Genomic DNA, 22,003 nt, shown 5'->3' on the forward strand with positions numbered 1-22,003 from the left:
GCCTCCTGGCCTGTCACTGGGCAGTACTAAGAGCCCAGCTCTGGCTTCTCCACACCCGCCCTCCACGTATTTATACATGTAGATGTTGATAGGATCCCACCAGAGCCTTTTCTCTTGGCTAACTACTTCCAGCTCTCTCACCTTTTCCTCATACGAGAGACTCTCCAGTCACTTCATCATTTTTGTGGCCCTTTGTTGGATTTCCTCCAGTTCATCCATGTCTTTGTGCTGGCAGGCCCATGAACTGGACCCAGCACTCCAGGTGCAGCCCCATCAGCGCAGAGCAGAGGGAAAGGATCCCCTCCCTCCACCAGCCCTCAATAACCACTGACCTTCTTTGTGGCAGGGGCACGCTGCTGACTCCTGATCAACCTGGTGTCCACCAGGACCCCCCTCAGGTCCTTTTCTACAGTGCCCCTTCCCAGCTGGGAGGCCCTCAGCACGTCCTGGTGCCTGGTGTTGTTCCTCCTCAGGTGCAGGGCTTCACACATCTCCTTGCTGAGGTTTCTGCCAGACCATCCCTCCAGCCTGTCGAGGTCCCTCTGGGTGGTAGCACAGCTCTCTCCCCTAGTTTTGTGCCATCTGCCAGTCTGCTCAGGATAACCTCCCACACTGTCCCCATTACCACTTCCAAAATCATTCAGATGCACATACGGATTTAAGTAACAGCACTTTAAACACAAATTTCAAACGAAATTTAATGGCTTCAATGAACTTTTCACAAAAAAATGAGCTCCAGAACTCCATCTCCTTACAGCCTCAACTGAAACTGCCCCCTTGGGGATGTGCTGAGATGGTCCATTAGGGGGAACAGCACATCCACTACAGGTGTGTATCCCAGTAAGGTAAATGCTACTGGCTCCTAATATTGGAAGGTGAAGGTGCTGCAGGCCAATCCTACAATACGGTAAATGTGGCAACACAAGTGAAAAAAGCTCATTAGCTGTACCATAGACTCAGAAGCTGGGGAACAATCTTCCTTTGAAGCCAAAGCCAACTGCATAGGTACAAAAGAGATATACCGAGAGTGTTAAAGGAAAGAGCCAAAGGTGTTTGCGCTGCTGTCACAGGAGGTGCAAGGAAAATGCTTAAAGTTCAATGTGAATCATGCAACCTATTGCAGAATGTCAAACTTCCCTGAAGTAACAAACTCAGCTTATTTTTAGAACAACCTCTTTTCTTTCTTTTTTTCTTCTTTTTTTTTTTTTTTCCATAAAGCAGTCAGGCTTTGAGGGTTCCATCTTCACAGGTAGTGACTAACTCTTGTCTTCAATCCAAAGGGCTACAGGCAAAAAAATACATGTAGATTTTTCACTTTAAAGTCCAGAGATCCCTGCTGTTGTAAGGACAGAATATAACTCCTAAAGACCTGGTGGCTGAAAAGACTGAAATCAAGAAAACAAGATTTAAAAGCTTTTAAATTATAGATAGTAAAGCTCCTGAATGCAGGCTGCATATATGCACCTTCAAATGATCTACCAAATTGTACAGAAATACCAATTTAGCATAAAATCTGGAAGCACAGTTGGGACTGAAATTACACTTTTAGTCTGGTTTGCCATTTTATTCAAGATCGGGATTACTTCAAATAAACTGATTTATTTCTGCATAACATACAGTGTAAGGTAGTTGGAGTATCTTCTTAATTTTAACCATTAGCAATGAGTATTTGCTGTTGCTAAGTTCCTCATACGTGAATATTAAATGTAGTATTTCATAACCAGCCTGCATGTACCCACCTGGAAAGACAGTGGATGAATACATTTTCTATTCAACAAAACAAAGGTGAGCAAAGATTGCAACTGCTAACCAAACAAAACACAATACCAAACAAACCTCTGAAGTAGTACATCTCACGAGTCAGTTTAGCAATACAGCACAGTAGAACTGCACTTCAGTATTAACCATTATTGGAAAGTTCAATAATTCCTTGTTTTGAGACCAAACTAAAGATTGTCCATAAAACAGAAGGGTCTTCACAGTTATGATGACTCTGCCAATGATTACAAAGATCCTCCTTCCTTCCAAATAACTGTTTGCACAAAATGCAGTTATATCCAGCTTTAGACCAAATTTCAATCTTTTTGCTTGGTGAACCAGAACCAACATTTTGCATCTCCTTGGCTGCTTCACTGCTTCCTGACTGAGTCACTTCACTTTTAGATAACATATCAACATTATTCTGATGGTGAAAGTGTATCTGTCTTTTCAGTTTTGGCAAAGCATAAAACTCCTCCTCACAGGCACTGCATTTTGCTGTGTGTCTTCTCTCGTTGCGCTGTTTCCAGAGGTGTGTTGCATGTTTGATGAGTTCCCCCCTAGCTCCTTTACTTCCTTGCAAAACCCCTTCCTTCACTCTTCCCTGGATCTCTTCTCCATGAGAGCACAGTAAATGAAACTTCATTTCAGCAAAAGACTGTGCGATGAACTGGCACCGACCACATCTGATCTGCAATTTAACCTCTCCAGGATTATGGAACAGGTCTTCCAAATCGCACTTGTTTCCCCTGTTAAAAACAAAAAACAAAAACCAAACAATTTCAGCATTAGCCATACACGAAAGAGCTGATAGTTTCTGTCCATGCAAGTTCCAAGAAGAGGTGACATCCACGAAACAGTCTTTTGATTAAAAACAGGCACTGTTGCTACAGTATCCAATTTATTAGGAACAGATAAAGAAAGAAATAAAATACTAATAAGGTTGATTAGGGAACAACTGAAGCCGAATGATATTTGACACTGCTGAGTTCAGGAATTGCCTCTAAAATGGCAAAATAATCTCTGTAAAAATAATCTTTTATGACACTAACCTTTAAAAAATTGTTATTCACCTTTTATTAAAAGTTCAAGACTTAGTGAGGTCAATCCAAATACGACTAGCTCTGTGCTAGAAAAGTACAAATGAGTATTACCAGCAGCTGACTACTCACAGAAACTAACTTGCTTGTACTGATCGATCTGAAGTCAATGTAAGTCAAAACCACGGGTCCCACTTCCCACTCAGAGATGGAAGCAATGAAACTTCAGAGCTTCTTTTTTTTCTTTTTTTTTTAACCTAAAAGTTTGCATCACTGTTTAAAAAAGTTTAAATAGGTCATTTACAACTGGACAGTCCCTCTGACTGATTCAGGAGAGCTCTGCAGTGTAAAGGAAACAGACATGTAAAAGCTACCACATTCCTTCTTTAAGTTAAGGCAAGCAAAACCAAACAAAACCAAACAACACAAAAACCTTCTCATGAAGTCTAGGGAAAGGGCCACATATTGCTATTTATTAATACACATTTGTTAATACACATATATCAATATACATTTGACAGATTACCCAAGAAAACAGATATACTAAATTATTCATTGTATGACAACTCATAAGGCTGACAGAAAAGCACTGGTATTTCTTAGGTTCAGTATGTGAAAAATTTTCCAACTGATGTCCCAAAGAGTGGAACTATCAAAGCAAAACACGTCTGGTCTGGTACTGAGGCATCAGGTTAAAGCACTGGGCTTAATAAAGTAATTCTAATAAAGTGTACTTCAATTAAAGTAAATGCACAGTGGGGCAAACAAAAAAGCTAACATTTATACTGTGCCAAGAAAATTCACCTCGAATTCATAATGCAGAAATAAAATAATGCCCTATCCATCTCAATATGGTATATGCTAACTTTTTTTACTTGGCAAAGTGATTGCAGAAGCAGAGGTAACCAAGGCACAAGACAGATTAGCTCACGGCACTCCAGAGAAGGAAATGGGATAATGATATTTAATAGTGTAAACAAACTACAAGCTAATACTGGAATATGAATTGCTTTTCACTTATTGCAGTTGGTTTACTTATCTTCTGGGGAAAAAAATCACAAAATGGGTAGAGGTTCAAGATAGAGCAGATTAACAAAAACAAAACAGAACTGATTAAAATAGCTCTACTGGTGGTTTGGGTATTACTAGAATATATGCAAAATTGCTTTGGACATGCCAGTGTCAGTAATAATTTGTATCTTACAAATCAGCTGAAATATATTTTGGATTTGGAATTTTGATTGGATTCCACAAGAGACTATTTAAACCATTAGGAATCTCACTTGGGGAAGAAAACAAAAGCAAAACAAAACAAAAAAAAACCAAAAAAAAAAAAAGAGATGAAAAATCAACAGTTTCATTGTGGTGATGCTTATGAATTTCCACTGGTAATCTGAAATCCCATTTTTATTAGCACTTAATCAGTGTCAGCACTCACCTCTCTGTTGCTTCTTCTGCCTCTTTTATGTTTGTGTCTCTGCTCCTCAGAGCATCTTGCAGCTGCTGCTCACTACTGGAGGGCTCGGTACTGATAACAACCCTGTGCACTTCCCTTAGGTGACCAAAATAGACTTTTGCATGGCCGAAAACTTTAGCACAGAATTCGCAGCACACAAGCTTTTTGGGTTTGCCTTCGTTGTGGTGAAGCTTCATGTGCGTGCTCAGGCTCCCGGAATGAATGTACGCCTTCCGACAGATCCGGCAGCTGTACGGCCGCTTGTTCGTGTGCGTGTTCATGTGGTCCTGGAGGTGGTGTTTGAACTGGAAGTGATGGTTACAAACCTGGCATTTATGCCACGGCTTAGGCACAGCTGAGTACGCGTTTCTGCCTAAATCAATAGATTTAACCGACGGAGTGTCATTATGCTTGTAGCTTAAATATTTACTGGCAAGCGAGCTGCTTAAAACAAGATCTTGCCCTAAACAGTCGGGAGACTTTGCCTCTATGACAGCTGCAGAGGTCAGCGGTGCGATAGCCTGCACAACCACCACTGGTTTGGGTCTAATACTACGGTATCTTTTCACCGCCTCCGCTTTTTTGTCTTCAGGTGGCTGCAGATCAGCTTTCACCCTCTCTCTTCCTTCTCGAAATTTATTAACGATGCATTTCCTTCGCTTGCTCTGGAAAGCCAATAAATCATCCGGGGCTCTTCTCTTCCTGCCTCTTCTTTTCGAGGGTGTACCATTCAATTTTTTAAGGCTGTCAACATCCACTTTATTGGATGGAGAGAACGTATTTTCTCGAATGGTTTGTTTGGGGGCTTGTGTAAATGGTACAGCTAATCGTTTATCAGGTCCTTTAGAAGGAACATGAAAGGCTTTCACCGAAGCTGGTGTCTTTTCACAGTCAGATCTTATCGAAGGGCCGGATACATTCATAACAGCAGTACTCTGCTTAGATTTACAGAACACTGAATTTTTCATCCTTGAGTAAGGCAAAATAGGAAGTTTTTCTTTTGGTGTTGATGGAGCCATCTGTATCGGACTGCCAAAAACTGCCGGTGAAAGGACAGTAACAGGATTTTCAGAATTTGTGGGTTTTTCCTTCAGTTTCTCAGCCATAACGAATGACTCCCTTGTGGTTTCAAGTGCCGTCTTCACAGAGTGCAGACTAAGTTTCATGGGATTACTTGAACTCGCTGGCTTGTTCGAAGAGTCTTTAACTATAGATGGTCCAGAAACATTCCTGACAGCAGTTTTTGTTTTGCTCACCGAAGGAAATCCAGATTCCACGGAATTATTTTCACTTCGTAAGGTGGCAGCTGTCATTTCAGATGACTCACGGTCTGATAGCATCACTTGCTCTGATGAATCTGAACTAGGACGAGTTTCAGGACAGTCTTCAGCTGGGGTAGGCATGGGGGAAGTCTGCGATGAGACCTGTGCTTTGGTAGGAATCTTGTTCTGTGTACCCAAAACAGAGATGTGAGCCGGTTTCTTGTCACTCAGCAGTTTATTTCTCACAGACTGGTACCTCGGGATAGGCAGCTTTAGGTTTTCAGAAAGGGCCATGTTTGACGGCTGCATTGGCTGCGGTACGGCAGGGGTAACGTACGGCAAGGCCAGGAGGGAGAAAGTCCCCTCGTGACCAGCAAGCTGCATGACGGCGTAGTTTTGAGCTGGCACCATCAGAGGTTTAGAACCAGCAGCTGAGATTTTTGGTGGGTTTTGTTCAGGCACAGATGACTGGAGACACGAAACCACTCCAGATGTTAAAATTTTTGGTACCATTTTGGGAGCGATGGTCCTAAACTGACTTTTCTTCTGAAAACTTTGTAGTATATCTGAAGTGGATTTGTGTTTATCTGTAATAATAAAATAATACAGACATGTAATAAAGCACATCATGTTTCGTTTTGAAAAATTACCGTAGCAAAAATAAAACGGCTTACAAAGGATAGTATTACACATAAGCTTATTAAAAATATTAAGCACCTAAATGACCGATAAATTAACTTTAGAATCGCAGAAGTCCTGTGGACAAAACAAAAATACTCCCTGAAGTGATGTGAATATACACATGGAAAAAAAAGTCTTAATCTAATTTTAAATGTATCTTCCATTCTAGATTAAAAACTACGTGACATTTCAGAATGTATGTGCTTATAAGCTGCTTCTGCCCTGGAAAATCTGAGCTAGCGCGGTGTCAGTATGCATCTGGAAGAGCTGACTGGAAATGGGCAGTATTTAAACATGTCATGATGCAGAAGTTTTCTGAGCACCTGCCTGATCACACCTTTTCACTGGCATCATGCTATCTGGCAAAGCTTCTTAAGTTTCTTAACATTTAGAATTTGTGGGTTTTATGAGATACAGACTAAAGCTTACCTGAGGAAGTTGTTAAAAAATTACTGCTATAATGCATTCATATGTGTACAAAAGGACTTAGGATTTAGCATTGCTAAAAACCCAATCACACACATTGTTCATGTTTTTATTGCACACTAGAACTATTGTTGTATTAAGTTACTTTTTTTTCTTTTTCTTGGAATATGCAATTTATCTAAGTTATAAAACAGTTCTTTGCTGTTTCTACTTGCATTGGAAAATGTCACAAATATTTGTAGCGGAAAAAAACATGAGGGTAATTAAGGAAAACAAAAACAAAAGGAAAAAGGTGTAAGATTTAATCCACACTCAGCAGCAGAGATAAATGCTAACCTTCCACACACACCGTAAAAAAGGACTTGATATACATGCATAGTTAAGCTGAACTGCTACCATATCATATAACAGCCTCATTACCCACTCTCAAATAAATTCAATTACTGATGCTTCCAGTTCTCAGAAACTGGGATAGGCTTTCTGAAAAAAACAAGAATAACCCAACAAGCTCTCTGAAAATTCATCCACATAGACCCCAGCCATAAATGCAATTTGGGAAGGCAATTTCAGGATTAAAAAATACATAAGAGAAGAACCACATGTGACTAGAATATGTCAAAATAACTGCAATGAGATAATTCCATAGAGATGTATTCCTTACTGTTTCAAAGCCTCGTATATACATGTATTTATACATTCTTCCAGACTTAAAGAGGTAACTGTGAATTAGCACCAGCACTGGAAACTCAGTGAGTTTATCTTAATACTGGCTGTTCTTTCCAGCCCTTCCACCGCTCGCAGCGCACGCTGCTGGTTACAGAGCTATCGCATTTCATGAGCACCACTCCCGGACAGACCCACGTGCGCACACATGGCGTGCACATGGGCAGTAAACCCACCGCCTCCGGGGCACGCCAGATCGCTGCACAATCCCACAAACGGCCCAGCCCCTCCGCAGTGGGTCTGATGCTTCTCCAAAGTCTCTGACCTACAGCATGTTCGTACTGTAACTGTGCAGAGCGCGGCGCTTTGATCCTTTTATTGCTATCCACAGCATCAAAACCCAAGTCTATTATACATCACCTCGGTGCCCCCAGTTAAGGGAGACTACCGGGCACCAACTGCACTTCATTCTGCTGGAGGCCTGTAGAGATGTTCCGAAGTTCCAGATATCCCACTGCACGCATGAAATCCTGCACAAATATGAAGAGATCCCTACATATGGGGATAACACCAGGACTAGAAAGTTTGTATAACCCAGAAAAAGAGCAAACATCCTACTTTTGCTCCCCAAAAGCTAGAAGCATGTGCTGTTTTTCACTAAGAACATCTATTTTGCTCATCTTCAATCACCAAATACATAAAGAAATCCTGATCTTTTTGACTGCTAAGATAGCACCGAGAGTTTTTCTGTATCTTCTTCTTGCTGCTTTTAAGGCAACATCTTTAAGAGCTTCTGAGAAGTATCATAACGAAATACATTAAGTATTAGCCAAACTGCATTAGTTAATGTTATGTAAATGTATGAATATAAATATTAACCAAACTAGACCCTGAATTTCAAAGCTAGTTACAGGCCTCAATGCGGAAGATGATCACACAATTGTATTTTTCTTTTAGGGACAGAGTCTGCTCGTATTTTCCAGGTTATGCTTGCTGTTTACTGATATTAAAGACTGTCCAAACCAGCAGCTATTTACCTTGCCGCTATGATCAAGATGGAGCAATTTCCTCTTCACATTTGGCTTGGGCCTCTCCCTTTTTATTTTAAAATTTCATTCATTGATCTGCACGAACTTTTCAGCAAAGCCAGGACTTCAGCAGCAAACTCCACGTGCTCAGGAAATGATGGAGAATTGCTGTGGACATGCTACCTCGATGAAGGTACAGAAACGGCAGCTGCAGCACCAGGAACTTTTAGTTTGTGGTTAGGAAATATTTGTAGTAATAACGCATTACACTGGGTTTGAAAATAAGTATATGCTCCTCAAATACACTGACTTGCCTACTGCAAATTCAGGCAGTAAAATCCCTTTTATTTAAGGATATACGTATTTCCTCAGTAGTCCACAAGAAAGCAGGAGAATCAACCACAACATGTTGTTTTAAACAAGGTCCATTTGGATCAACATTCATCTCCTGCAGTTAATATAGTGCTGAGCATTGATATGACTATTTCAAAAGGGATTTTTATACAAACGCTCCTTTTCCAACTGGTGTAATTTTATCATAAATACTTTTTCCAGGCAGGCCATGTTTGGTATCAGCCTTGACTACTTTTTTTTTTTTTTTTTTGCCAAGTTTACATTAGACCGTTTAGTGCAGAAATATTCACTGCAGTGCCTCTGGTATGCAAGGGATACTCAGCTCTGTATTTCCCTCTCATCCCACACAGCTGCTGTAGTTAAACAGCTTAGCCAGTGCCTAAATATAGAGATGGGCTAGATGCAGGCTAGCTGTCTGATGATCGTTCAGGCTGTTAAGACTTTGCATGTAGAAAGCTAATTGGAAGATGGGGTAGAAGATTATTTAGCACCTTGGCTCAGGAAAAAGGACCCAGCTGATTCACAGCCTGGAGGTCCTACTGAATGCACCCAGAGCATCCGAGTGTCACCACCTGTTTTTTCTCCCGTTTATACTTAGCTAGAACGTTCGACAATACCCTTCAGACACAAATCACTACAGTCATTCATATATTTGACAATGAAGATCTTGAATGACTGGGACATGCTCTGGCTGCCACTGTTCGAGCAGACCACCTGGACACTTAACACACATCTCTCCGTGTCATCCCACCTCTGTTCCACATCACCTTCCAAATTACATCCATCAGTTCAAAGGGCTCTTTTTTTGACAAGGACTTGGCAGTTGTGGCCCAAGAAGAACCTCCGTTCCTACACAGACACATCACGTCCTGCACCTAAGAAGGGGATCTGGCAGCTAAGGGAGGCCCTGCATTGGCATTCTTGAGGATGAACCTTGCTTTTAGACCACATTACTTCTACAGGCACATCACTGAAGGCAGCAATTTTTATACTTTCTCCAAAACAATTTCATTAAGAATAAAGGAAATGAATGAACACATTAGATTCACTATCTGAATGATGTGAAGCTCACTTTAACTGATGTGTTTTCAGTCTTTCAAGCAGGCATGCACTTGGAGCAGTAGGTAGACACTTAAATAATTAAGTATGAGGTTAAATCAAATGCAATTCAATCCATTTGCTTTAAAAGTCTCTGCTGAAAGATTAATGGTTACCACACTCATACATGTGAATATCAAATCACTCTGATACTTGCAGGATGTCATAAGCTTTCCCCACTTTTAAATTATCTTAAAATTGTATAGGACTGGCCAATGATACACCAATAAAATTCAATGATGCAGCAAAGTCTCTGGTAGAGCCATGCTGGGAAGGGTTCTCTGGAGGAAGGAAAGCTTTCCACGGGGCTGCTACTCATTCATGGTTCCCTTTCCATTGCAAGTCATTCAGGTCTACTTTAGTCCAGCCTAGTTTGCTTCTTTTTGCATGTCTTTCCATTTGTTCTCTCTATACGTACAGCATGCAACATTGCTGAACTCAGACAATGCAGAAAACTTCAGAAGAAATCCTATTTTCCCCCTAGTCTGATCTACTTCAAACATAAAAGTATAAAAATTCTAGAATTTAGAATTAACAGCAATACACAGAATTCCACAGTGCACTGGATGTTAATTGCTTTTAAAAACCTTTGCCAGCCCACCTCATTTGCTCAGAGGTGTGCCTCATTTGCGTATGACGGGAAAAACAGAATACACACCAAAAAGATTTGTGGCATTTTAATCTGAGTTTATATTGCTGAGGCTTTTGCAAACTTCAAAAGGAAGAATATCTGTTCTTTTGGAAAGAAAAAACTTGTAACCACTTTCTAACACAATAATGCAATCCGAGATTTATTTCTGTCAATGCCAGTTAATCACTCATTTCGCCAGATCTCCATACACACTAAATACCTGTGGATACTGTCTTTCCAGCACAAGTTTCTTGTTTTGGCTGACCCAGCACACTTTGTTGGACACAGTGTTTCTCTGCAGGATTAGCATGCAAAAAAACACCACCTGCAAAAGTGCTTCAGTCAGTTATAAATAGATTCCAGCAAGAAAGAAAGAAAGAAAAAAAAAGACAATATAAAACATTAACTTTCAGTTAGTGCATTAAGAAAGCTACTGCTTCTTGCTCTTTGCCATCTTTCTATCCTCAAAAAAATGTTTTAAAATCTAAAATATTGCATGCTAATAACAAGGCAATAGTTGAATAGAGGAGTAAAGCTGGTTGATGTGGTAAATAGATGGGATGCTTTAGCTTGAGTGGCATGGCAAATAGTCAACAGCACCAAAACAACAAGCTCAGAAAAATGAAGTTTCTGTAACTTTACTGAGATTTTTAAACATAAAGGGCTAAATCCTATGCTCACTGACACTCTCCATAGTCTTACACAAATTAGAAGTACTGCAGTCATTCTAGAAAACAGATTGTGGCCTTCATAGAGTCATAGAATCGTTAGGGTTGGAAAAGACCTTCAATGATCATCTTTGATCATCTGGTCCAACCATCGCCCTACACACCTGCAAGATGGGAGGTTGGTAGGAAAGCCCACACATCAGGAGAGCCCAACACAAAATATTCTGTAAGAATCAACATTCAGTTGTTTCTCTTTGCCAAATATTGACCATTTGGGTAGAAAGTTCCATTATGTGTTTTTGCCTCAAATACTTTATTAAAATTCATTTTAACAGAAAATGTCAGCCATCCCCAGGTACGACAACATTTAAACAAAAAAATCTAGTAATATTGTATTAGAGAAAGACCTTACATTTGACACAACAATGTCTCATCTTTCCAAAAAGTTGCTCAAATTCAGCCCAAGTTGCAAGCTGTTGGCATAGGTTCAATAGATACTCCAAGCACTAACTTCTCCAATCACTCCTTTTTATTGAACACGGTCCTGCTTCAGGCTGATGTTTTTTGTTTTTTTTTTTTTCCTAAAGCTATCGCTTTGGGCCCAAACCCCAAAGCTGTAAACAAAGAAATGGTCTCTCTCTCATTAGCTCTTAATTACTGGGCTCACACAGTGTGAAAGAAACTAGAATCTAGAGAGGGGCAGCAGGAAAAGGAGAAGACACCTAGAAATAAGATTTGGAAGGCGTCTAGGGCAAGGATTCAGACTGTGGTAGGGAATTTTAAGCAGGCATAAATGGGTAAGGAACATTACTGTTACATGTGATTTGGAGAGGAGAAGCATTTAAACCACGGGGATAATCTTGTATCTTCTATTTCTCATCTTTTAGTGCTTGATTTTTAATGAGTCATATAATTACGTCTACATAGGAGGCCTTTTATGCAATTTAAAATAAATTAGAAAAATAAACAACCTAAGTGTTCTAACACAAGGCTGGAAAACCACGGTACATCATTCACACAAGAACTAAGACACAGAATGTACAAACACATCCAGAAAACGTGTCCTGGCATACCAGAGGAGGAGCAGGATGAAAAGAGCTTGTTATAATTCCGGAAGGGGAAATGAGACCTCTTAGGGCTATATATAATTATTTTTGGTTTTAGCTTCCATATAGTTTGCTAGTTGTGCACTAAGCATTTTGCCATTTAGAAAGGCCTTCTTTGCCTTAAACTCTGCAGAGTTTATTATTTTCCAAATGTGTTTCAGTGTATTTCAAGAAATTCAAAGAGTAGTGGGACACTGCCTGGATTCCTTACGTAGTCTGCAAAAGACTCTCCTGAGCAGAAGAGAGTGTTTCGGCAATAAAGTTGCAAAATAAAAACATTTTCTGCCATTAACTTCATTAACGTGGACATTCAACATTTTTCAAATGTGGGAATAAGCTAAATTGATTTTTGGCATAAACAGTGGTAGTCATGTTGGAGAGAGTTCACGCAGTGATCCAAGAACATGGGTTCATATTTAGGGAAGTTCTCTGGTTTCCTAATTCTTTTTTTTTTTTTTTCTCCTGACAGAGATCCTTGTTGCACTAGCAACCACATCTCAATAAATGCCAGCGTTTATACAGATCTACTTTTCACTAAATTAATACCTGACATAATTTATACAAAAAAAAAAAAAAACAATGGAGAAAAAAAACAGTAATCCATTCTGTATTCCCAGAACTGTTTTCCTTTGTGTTTGAATGTACACATAGGAGTTGATTCATGATTTACGATTTCTTTCTGCCAATAGTCTCACCAGCATCTTGGCCCCTGTGCCCCTGTCCTTAAAGAAAAGTGTAATGTGAAACAATAACTATGCAGAGCAGATCTGTTAACCAAAAGTTAACAAAACAAAAAATTATTGCATCTAGATGCTGTATTAGCAGCATTAGCTACAATACTAATAAAATTGTTTTGCATTTCTCATAGATTGGGATTTCTCACTGTAGGGTTTAAATGTTCTGTAGCAGTCTTGAACATTTACCTCCTTGTATTATTCCAACACAGGTAACTTTTGAAGTTTCCAGAAAAAAATTATTTCTGTGGGGAACAGCTAGTGGCCAACAGCTTTAAGGTAAACTTTGGGTTTTAATGTAAACTGATAACCCACATCTGGGTAAATCAATATTCAAAACCAACATCTTATGCAAAACGTGGGCAAAAACATAACTCTTATGTTATAAGAGGTTATATATAACATAACCTCTTATAACACAACCTCTTATAAAAAAGCCATTTATGTGCTACTGTATAAAGGCATAAAGTCTTGAAGTCTTTCCTAAATGTCAGAACATGCGTAAGAGATTTTTAAACACTCATTTGCAATTAATTTTAAACCCATTTATTAACAGATCCGTATGTTCTTTTAACACCTCTCATACTGTGTTTGGGAAATTCAAAAGCTTTCCTTTAAATATATATATATATTTTTGAAGACAGTCTTTCAATTTATAAGTTACAAATTTCATACTACGGTTAACATAATTAATAGATTTTAAATAGATCACAATATTTTCGTATCGAGAAAGCAAAACTGGCATGAAGAGCTAGACGTAAAGCATCTGTTATTTGTAGTAACTTTATCTGCAGCTGACAAAATCACACATACCTTTTTCTCTCTAACGCAATAAACATTTGGGAATATGTTTGTGTGGATAAATCTACAGGCTGCAATGGCACCCAGCCTCCTCAACCACAAACAAACAAAAACCAACATCAAAGATGAAAACATTGGGTCTTCTCTGTTCAGGAAGAGAACACCTTTTCTGAGAGACGCTGTTACATACACACATCATCAGAGAGAACGTGTTTCTGCTTCTATATGCCTCTAAACTAGTTTCAGCAATCAACCACGTCAAATCTAGAGTGTGTTATCCAGCAACCATGCTGCTCTGCCATGGCTCAGTTAAGCAGAAAAGAAATGATTTTGGTAGCAATGTAGTTCCAGTGTTTTATCTTTGTTCTTTTTGCCCAGTCCTGACATTCATTGGAGGACAGCATCCCTGTAGATCTGCGAAGCCAGGCTTCAGCGATGCAACCACCTGGGGGAACTAATTGTTCAGAAAACAGATAAAGGGAGGGGATGCAATCACTGGTCATAAGCTCGTAATTCATAAACTTTCAATCGCATTGTCAATATTAATTAGGTACTCTAAGAGGTGGGCACAAACATTAGTTTCAGAAGACTAACTGGATTTTTAAGTATTACTTTCCGGGAGAACTGCCAGTTGAAATTTCTTTAAGTGAGCATCAAGAAAGATACAGATCTAAACAGTAACTCTCATTGTGAAGTTGATGTCAGATGTAAAACACTTTTTAAAATGACTATCAAGATGTCATCAACCTGGACAAAATCCCGATATGCCTAATGTAAGTGGTAATTAATAGACTTTATTTTTTCGTTAAGTGCAGGAAACATTAATGACCAGGTCTGATTAAAAAAAAAAAAAATGAAGACAGAATTCTTCAGAAACTATGCAGCACAAAAAGGTCAAGTAAAACCATTTTATGAATAAGTCATGAAACATCTTCTGACTAGACTCTTGCTCCCCTTTCAAATAAGCTGAGACCAGAATCAATCTTCTTCCTGGGAGCTCAACCCTTCTCCTTTCCTTCCATGGGACAGAAAACACCTACTTCTCACTTCAGAAAGGGAATTAAGATTCTTATTCCACAAACTTTTCTTTTTTCTTCCCAAATACTGATGTTCAAATGGAGAGCACAAGAGTGAAACTGTTACTTGTTTTTTAGAATATCGATTTTTATGTGAAAATCAAGAGCCTTTATTTCTGAACACAGCCCTGTGTAAGACAATACAAATGATTAATTCATCACTTTGTCTTATGGATTGCCTGTAGAGCAAATTTATATTACTTGAGACATTAAAAGACTCTGTATGGTGATTTTTGTATTACAAACCTTGAAAAGTGATCCCTCACTGAAGATGATCAGACAGGGCCCGGTCTATTTTCAATCTTAGAGTATGAACAGATATTATTCCCCCAATAAATGACCAGAATACAGCACACGTTGTTAAACTTAGATGATTGTTGGAGAGTAGATTCTGAGGGATTTTGTAAACAGTTCATTTCTTTTGAAAATGACCCAAGTCGTTTAACTTTCTGAATGGGGAATCTCTATCTAAGGGTTTTATTTGGTCTAGGTGTCTCCTCTCTTCTTTTTTCACAATCAAAATTTCTCCAGAAAATGACTCCATGGCTTTGGCTGAAATATGCAAAACATTGCCACCTGTAATCAATTCCACTAATCTTTATTTTTGTTTTAATCTTTAGAGGATCTCCAGCATCCTTTAAACAGATATGGACTGTTGGTGTTTTTTCCAAAGACAAACAAGCCCTGTAAATGAAACAAATGAAACAAACATCTTCAGGAAGACAATGGTCCTCCTTACTAAGACATTACTTTCCATGACACAACATTATCACTTGCTGGAGAACCTGAATGTGGCTAGGCCTTTCTGGCAGTAGGATGTAGCAGAAAATATTTAAATTACAGCACCTGAATGCTTTTTTTTTTTTAATCCCTATGTGCGTAATTCAAATTGCAATGCTTATTGGCATTACTATGCTTGCCCATCCTAGCTCCTGTGTTCCGTAAGGCAGCACTGCTTCTCAACAGCCCACGCTGGCCGTGCTGTAAAGGAATTGACTGAATACATTGCTAAGTGATACTGCATCAGCAAGCACTTCTGATGGGTGCCACCACGCAATGGAATTAAAACAGGAGCGTAGTCACTAGGCACGTGGGCCAAAGATGACATCCTTCGTTTGCTGTGTGCAGAAATTTCAAATTAAATTCCAAACTGAGTTCATGCTTAGCTGGAGCGCTCACTGTGCTGAAAGCAACGAGACGGCTCTTGTGAACAAAAGGAGACCCTGGTTGCACGAGTCCAGCAGAGGGAGTCGGACGTAACACAAAGCTGCCTCCATCCATCCCTAGAGCTGGGCAAGTCTGTGGTAAGCACTGAAGTTTATCTGAGCCAGTGGGGTCTCATTTATTTATTTATTTAGGTGTGCAACTCATGTCAAGTAGCCTAGGGTGATTTTCACACCTGTAGGCTAGCCTACAGATCTAATTATTTTGTGACACTAAATATGGCTCCTACCGAAATTCCCAAATGTCACGAAATCGTAACACACAGCCTTTATACAGCCTTCCAAAGTGCTATTAGCATGGCAAAATATTCTACTGTGCCAACCTTTCACCCAATGTTTTGTATAACCTTGAGAACGTGTGAAAATCTTAACACAAAGCTTTAAGGCTTCCTGTTAAAATTAAACTATCTTCTGTAGCTGTGGCATAATTCTTCTGCAAAATTGTTTTTTAAAATAGTTTAGTGATTGTTTTAATCTAGTTAATACCCTAAATATGTCCATGTTACCAAATACACCAGTAAATATAACAGATGCTCTTTTTTTTCCACAGACATCTGAAAATAAACCACTGTTACCAACATATTTCTCATCCCAAGCAATACCCTGAAATCTTTGTCAAACTTCCTTGCTTTCATCATTACTCAGCTCATCACACAAACCATCTGCATAAATAAAGATGTAAGCATCTGCTGTATGGCAAATGGTCTCAGGGGCAGATGTTTTTATCCTTGCATTCATGTCACTGGCTTGGATACATTATTTGAACAGATGTACACAATCTGAAAGTGTCGTGTCCCACAGTGAAATGTCTCCAACTGCTTTCTATCAAAGTGCATAAATGCTATTTGCACCTGCATTTATGTTAATGATAAAAAGGCAGCAGGGGTTCCAGCAAAGTGAGAGTTGATGCTAAGAAAACACATTTACATGGTTAATTGAAGTTTGAGATCTTCTAGCACCAAAAGACCATACTAACACTGATATATGGTGTATTAACCTATACAATGACTTCTTAATATGACGATTTTTTTAATTAAAATAAACATATATAAGGAGCAAAACTCCATCAGCCTGTTAGCACACTCTTTCGATGTATGCTAAAAAAAGAAGTATTAAATCAGTTCCTAGATAAACCAGGACATCCTTCATTTTGCATAATTGTACAATATACACAATTATTTCACATTAGAATCATTTGGAAGCATTTTATAAATCTGACAGAGCCATTCATCCAAAGGTATTTTAGTCCTCTAAGGCTCAGTAGTATTTTGTGTCATTACAGAGCAAGATAAAAAAAACCCAGCACTTGCTCAAAAGCAAACATCAACATGGGTGTGAATGACAGGATACATTTCCATGATGATTGAAATTTTTTCCTAGCAATTATGAGATCTCAGAAGTTAAATATTTATCATTACTCAGAAAAGTGCATCTCTTTGTACTGTTTCACTTGATCATTGTGTACATGATCAGCACCTTATACAATTATTTTAAGTGGAGAAAAATCCATGTCCTGAAGGGGTGCGTATCAAATGACAGAACTCCTGCTATTACATGACAAATGGCAGCAGCGAAGGGTTTCTGTTGTCACTCAAAGAACTTGCACTAACCATTACTTCCACACTCAACTGAAAAATAACAAGCACTCACGGTACAGAAAGGCTGACAAAAACGCTATCCTGAATGTAACTAACTGATGGATAGGTTCTACTTCCAACGCCATTCATTTTCAAACCTTTTATTTGTAAGAAATGTACCGATGTTATTGTTGCACATAAATCATTATAAATTGTTAATAGCCTCAATATTTTCAGTGTCATAACATTTAAAGAAGCAAGGGTTATGCTTCATACAAGGACAAAAAGAGTGATAGTCACAGAATACAAAAAATATACTAATATATTTGTAAACATCATAATTTCACAGTGATATAGCTCTTGGTTAGGATCTGGTTACAATTTCCAACACAACCCTCCACTTCCAAAGTTTAGAACATGGCTCTTATCATTCACTCTGGGTGAAAGTGTGTAACAGGATACTAACTTGAGTGGGTTTTTCTTTAAAAATGGATACATTTCTTTCTTTAAAAACCTTGGAGCATATGATTCATCAGTTTCAAGTATGCCAACGGCTTCACAGCCCATAATTCTCCTGTTTTTAGAAATTACTTCAACATATAGATAGCTTTCAGATTGACTACATGGGTCGAATTCCTTTTATTTATAGGAAGAATAAAGCTTTTAAGTATTAGAACCAAGGATTTCAGTCACAAACACATGGTTGTAGACCCTGCACCGCAGGCTGGATGGCTTTACATGACAGTACGTACTGCTTCCCTTGAAAGAATGGTCCCATTAGGCACAGGACTACATCAGAGATCAATTCACATGGCATCCTCCTGCAGTAGCTTCCTCAGAATTATTGCATTATCATAAAAATGCTCAGCCTTTGCGAAACAGGTAAAGTATTAGTATTCATGGTAGCAAAAGCTCAAGCTTCCAGATAAGTAATATAGAGTGTTTGTCTTCATTAACGTAAGTACTAACAATGGAAACCTAACTGACAGCCTAAAATGGTTCTGAAGGGTCAATTAGAGCTGACGTCGTAAACACCAAACATTCACTTACATTTAAGAATCATCATAAAAATGACATCAAGTTAAAAATCATACTTAAACATCAGCACCGCAACAAAGAACAACTGGGAAAGGAAATTATAGTTATGGCCAAGCATTTATTTAGAGGCTTGGGTATATACAGTATATTGCAGTGCAAATATCCTCATTAGTAACACGGGAAAAATTCCAGACACTAACTCTACTGAAATGTGCATTGACAGAAGGTGACTTCTGAAGAGACAAAACAGAAGAAACGTAGTTGAAAACAAGAAATAATATTAAGGATAGGAATGCTGGAGAAAATACATTTAGAATCTAAAAATAAGTTAATCATTTCTTGTGTGTGTTAATTTCAAAGCGTAACTTGCACGTAGATCTGAGCCCCCACCGTATGAGGGTGAAATGTAACAATGACTTTCAAACATATAAGGATAAAAAATCATAATAAAACCTGAATAATTAATTCTGCTCAAACGAGAACCAGAGTTATATAGTTAAAGTTTCAACTAGAGGTAGTAACAACAATTAGAAATGTTTTAAAGAACACAACAATCTTAGTTACTGAAATCTTTTGGTGAGTATAGTGGTTAAGTATTACTTATAACAGCTTAGTCCTAAGAGCTTTGGTTTCTTAAACCCAAATTAGGGTAGAACAGTAGGCATCACTTATGCCTATTATTTAGGCATTTATTAACGATGATATTATTCTTCCAAATTTTGAATGACAAATGTCTAATTTCTCAAAAGGAATAGGAAGTATACAATACCTGCAGAAAAAGTTAACGGATTCTGCATTATGCCCTCTAATAGATATGACAGCATTCCTGGAAAGAAGAAATAGAGATACTTAGAAGTTCTGATACATTTTTAGAAACTAAAGAAAATTACTAATATTAAAGTATGAACAAACTCGCAAAAAATAATACATTTTGGAGAAAACCTTTTTTTTGGGGGGGGGTCACGCTTCAGTTTGAATAAAGAGAGAACAAATCACATGCAAGGAGGTTATTTATTTTCATATATATAAGTTTTGGGGTTTATTTAAATGTTATTTAGAGAACTTTACTATAGTGATAAATAAAGAAAATCTTGCATTCTTACTTTGAGGTCTCAAACTAGTTTTAAAAGCACTGCAGAAAGAAGAAAACTTACCACTGTAAGGAAAACTTTTTATGTAAGTAACGCAGTCATTCTTTTGCATTTTCATACTTTTTCTTAACTCAATTTAGTGCTTGAGGAAGGCGTCAACAACTCAATTAATTCTGACACAGAAAGTACATTTCTGGATCAATAAAAAACAACAACAACAAAAAAAACCTCCTTGAATGCCCTAGCAAGTATGTTTTGAACTTGGTGTGAAAGGCCAATATTTGCAGGTGATAATTTAGCTTACTTTCATTTCATTCATTTACCCAATGAAAAGTTCAACATTATACCAGGCGTTGTACGACATCCAAGCCATACACAGCATAATCAGAGAAAACAGTGAAGAAAACACAAATCCATTGCATAACAACACTGAAAAGTAGTTTGATTAATTTAGTATACAGTTTTTTTCTTACTGCTCTCTTTTTTTCAAGAAGATTGACAATTTGTTAGTTACTGTTAGCATCCTGTAATACACAATGCAAATGTAATGTTACCACATATGATATTTCAAGCAATAATGCTACATGTTTACCTTGCAGATCAAGTATCTTAGAGCGATCCAACTTTATTCAAATGGTGGTAATTTCTGGGTATTAGCAGCTTCTGCTGAAGCGCAGGGATCACGAGCAGTGACTCATTTCCACACTAATCTTTTGATTATCCAACTGAACAAAGTAAACTTAGAACCTGCGTGTTCAGCAGTTCTGTACTAATTCAGCCTTCAGTTTAATTTTCAAAATATATTTAAGTCAATATACAAACTAAGACTGCATTTATGTGCCATTAATACCTTTTTCTTCAACAATTCTGTTCCGTACTCTCAAAAAGTAAATAGCCAGCTACTGCTATATAATAATACATTTTCAAATGCTAAGCTGTTTCATTCATAAAACTGGAAAGCAAAAACAAAAAGTTCCCTTAAAAAGAAATCAGTATTTTTTGCCCCTTGAGAAGGGCTGGGTTCCTGTAAAAATAGGACAATGGAATCAGTTTTCAAAAATTATGTGTCAGTATGGATCCCAGTATGCCTATACCTCATGCAAACCACACCTGAATTTTAAACCAAGTGTTTCTCTGAACTATTTACATGCAGTCTCCATATTTTAAGCTTGGGTACAGCTAATTGAGGTTTCTTGTAACTCAACACCCCTGTTAAAGCAGAAGAGGAGATGCCATGAATTCTAACATTAAAACACATTCTGAAGATGCACAGACAATGTAGGACTAAGCAACTATTTACCTTCAAATATCATAGAGTGGCTTGGGTTGGAAGGGACATTAAAGCCCATCCAGTTGCAAGCCACGGGCAGGGACACCTCCCACCAGCCCAGGTTGCCCAAAGCCCCATCCAGCCTGGCCTTGAACACCTCCAGGGATGGGGCATCCACAGCTTCTCTGGGCAGCCTGGGCCAGGGCCTCACCACCCTCTGAGTAACATCTTACTGCAAGGATTCCCTGTATCAGACTGATAAGCAGAATCTTCCATGGATGCTACAATGAATGTTAGGTTGCATTTGTGAAGCAAACATTACACTGCCACCTCTCTTGAGGTTGACATTGGTTCTTATCATGATAAGTCATACATGGTTTTTGACATAATAGAGCATTAGATGAAACGACCACTCAGTCACTTAAGAGTTGGCTATTTCTTTCCAGTGTGATTTAACAGTCAAGAATGAAAGACGTAAGGTAGTATAATTACAATGTAAAATTATGTTATTATCTACTTAGATTTTCTTTGTGTTAAAATGTTCTGGCTTTTGGAACAGCTGTGTCATGGTTTGGTTTGACTGAACATGACTAGCTTGTTAGAGACAGGAGTCACAGAGTACACAACTCCAGTCCTCCTGGTGCACTTGGAGGCTTTGGAAAGTTAGCAGACAAGTCCACTGACACAGACGGAGCTCAAAAAGCTTTGGGGTTTGTTTGGGTCAAGGACTTCCTACCAGCACACATCCCTACCATTTCCCGTGAGCAGACCCAGCTGTGAGGCCGAGCCGTTTGCTTATTTTGCTGGCCAATCTAACAGCCAGCACGATCCTACACAAAGGACTTCCCAGATGCGCACTCAAGAGCACCCTTTTGAGCATAAGTACAAAAAGGTTGTTTTGGGTTAAGTACAAGAGTAAATACCAATTCTGAAGCAATTACCAAACAAAAATAAGACTTGATGATGTTTCCTTACTACCACGCAAACGTTGAGGTTCCCAGCCGTAGACAATGGCTCTGTAG

The 22,003-nt window shown here is 38.5% G+C and overlaps 1 protein-coding gene across 12 annotated transcripts in view; it reads right to left on the bottom strand.

Annotated features, from left to right (window-relative positions):
- Positions 1-680: 680 nt before the first annotated feature.
- ZNF438 (zinc finger protein 438) overlaps positions 681-22,003 on the bottom strand; it is a 48,207-nt gene continuing 26,884 nt past the window's right edge. For 6 of the 12 annotated variants that reach the window (XM_072033755.1, XM_072033754.1, XM_027450546.3 and 3 more), the window contains 4 exons: positions 19,390-19,446; positions 10,618-10,722; positions 4,237-6,103; positions 681-2,507 (listed from right to left, as the gene is read on the bottom strand). In XM_072033755.1, the coding sequence (XP_071889856.1) occupies positions 1,901-2,507; positions 4,237-6,103; positions 10,618-10,722; positions 19,390-19,444 (2,634 nt within the window). In that variant the 5' untranslated portion in view covers positions 19,445-19,446 and the 3' untranslated portion in view covers positions 681-1,900. Of the gene's footprint in view, positions 2,508-4,236; positions 6,104-10,617; positions 10,723-13,749; positions 14,161-17,727; positions 18,452-19,389; positions 19,447-22,003 lie in introns of those variants that run through there. The other 6 variants (XM_027450554.3, XM_027450556.3, XM_072033753.1 and 3 more) reach the window with 5 other exon arrangements.

The sequence above is a fragment of the Anas platyrhynchos genome, chromosome 2, assembly GCF_047663525.1.
Source record: "Anas platyrhynchos isolate ZD024472 breed Pekin duck chromosome 2, IASCAAS_PekinDuck_T2T, whole genome shotgun sequence".
Lineage (NCBI taxonomy): Eukaryota > Metazoa > Chordata > Aves > Anseriformes > Anatidae > Anas > Anas platyrhynchos.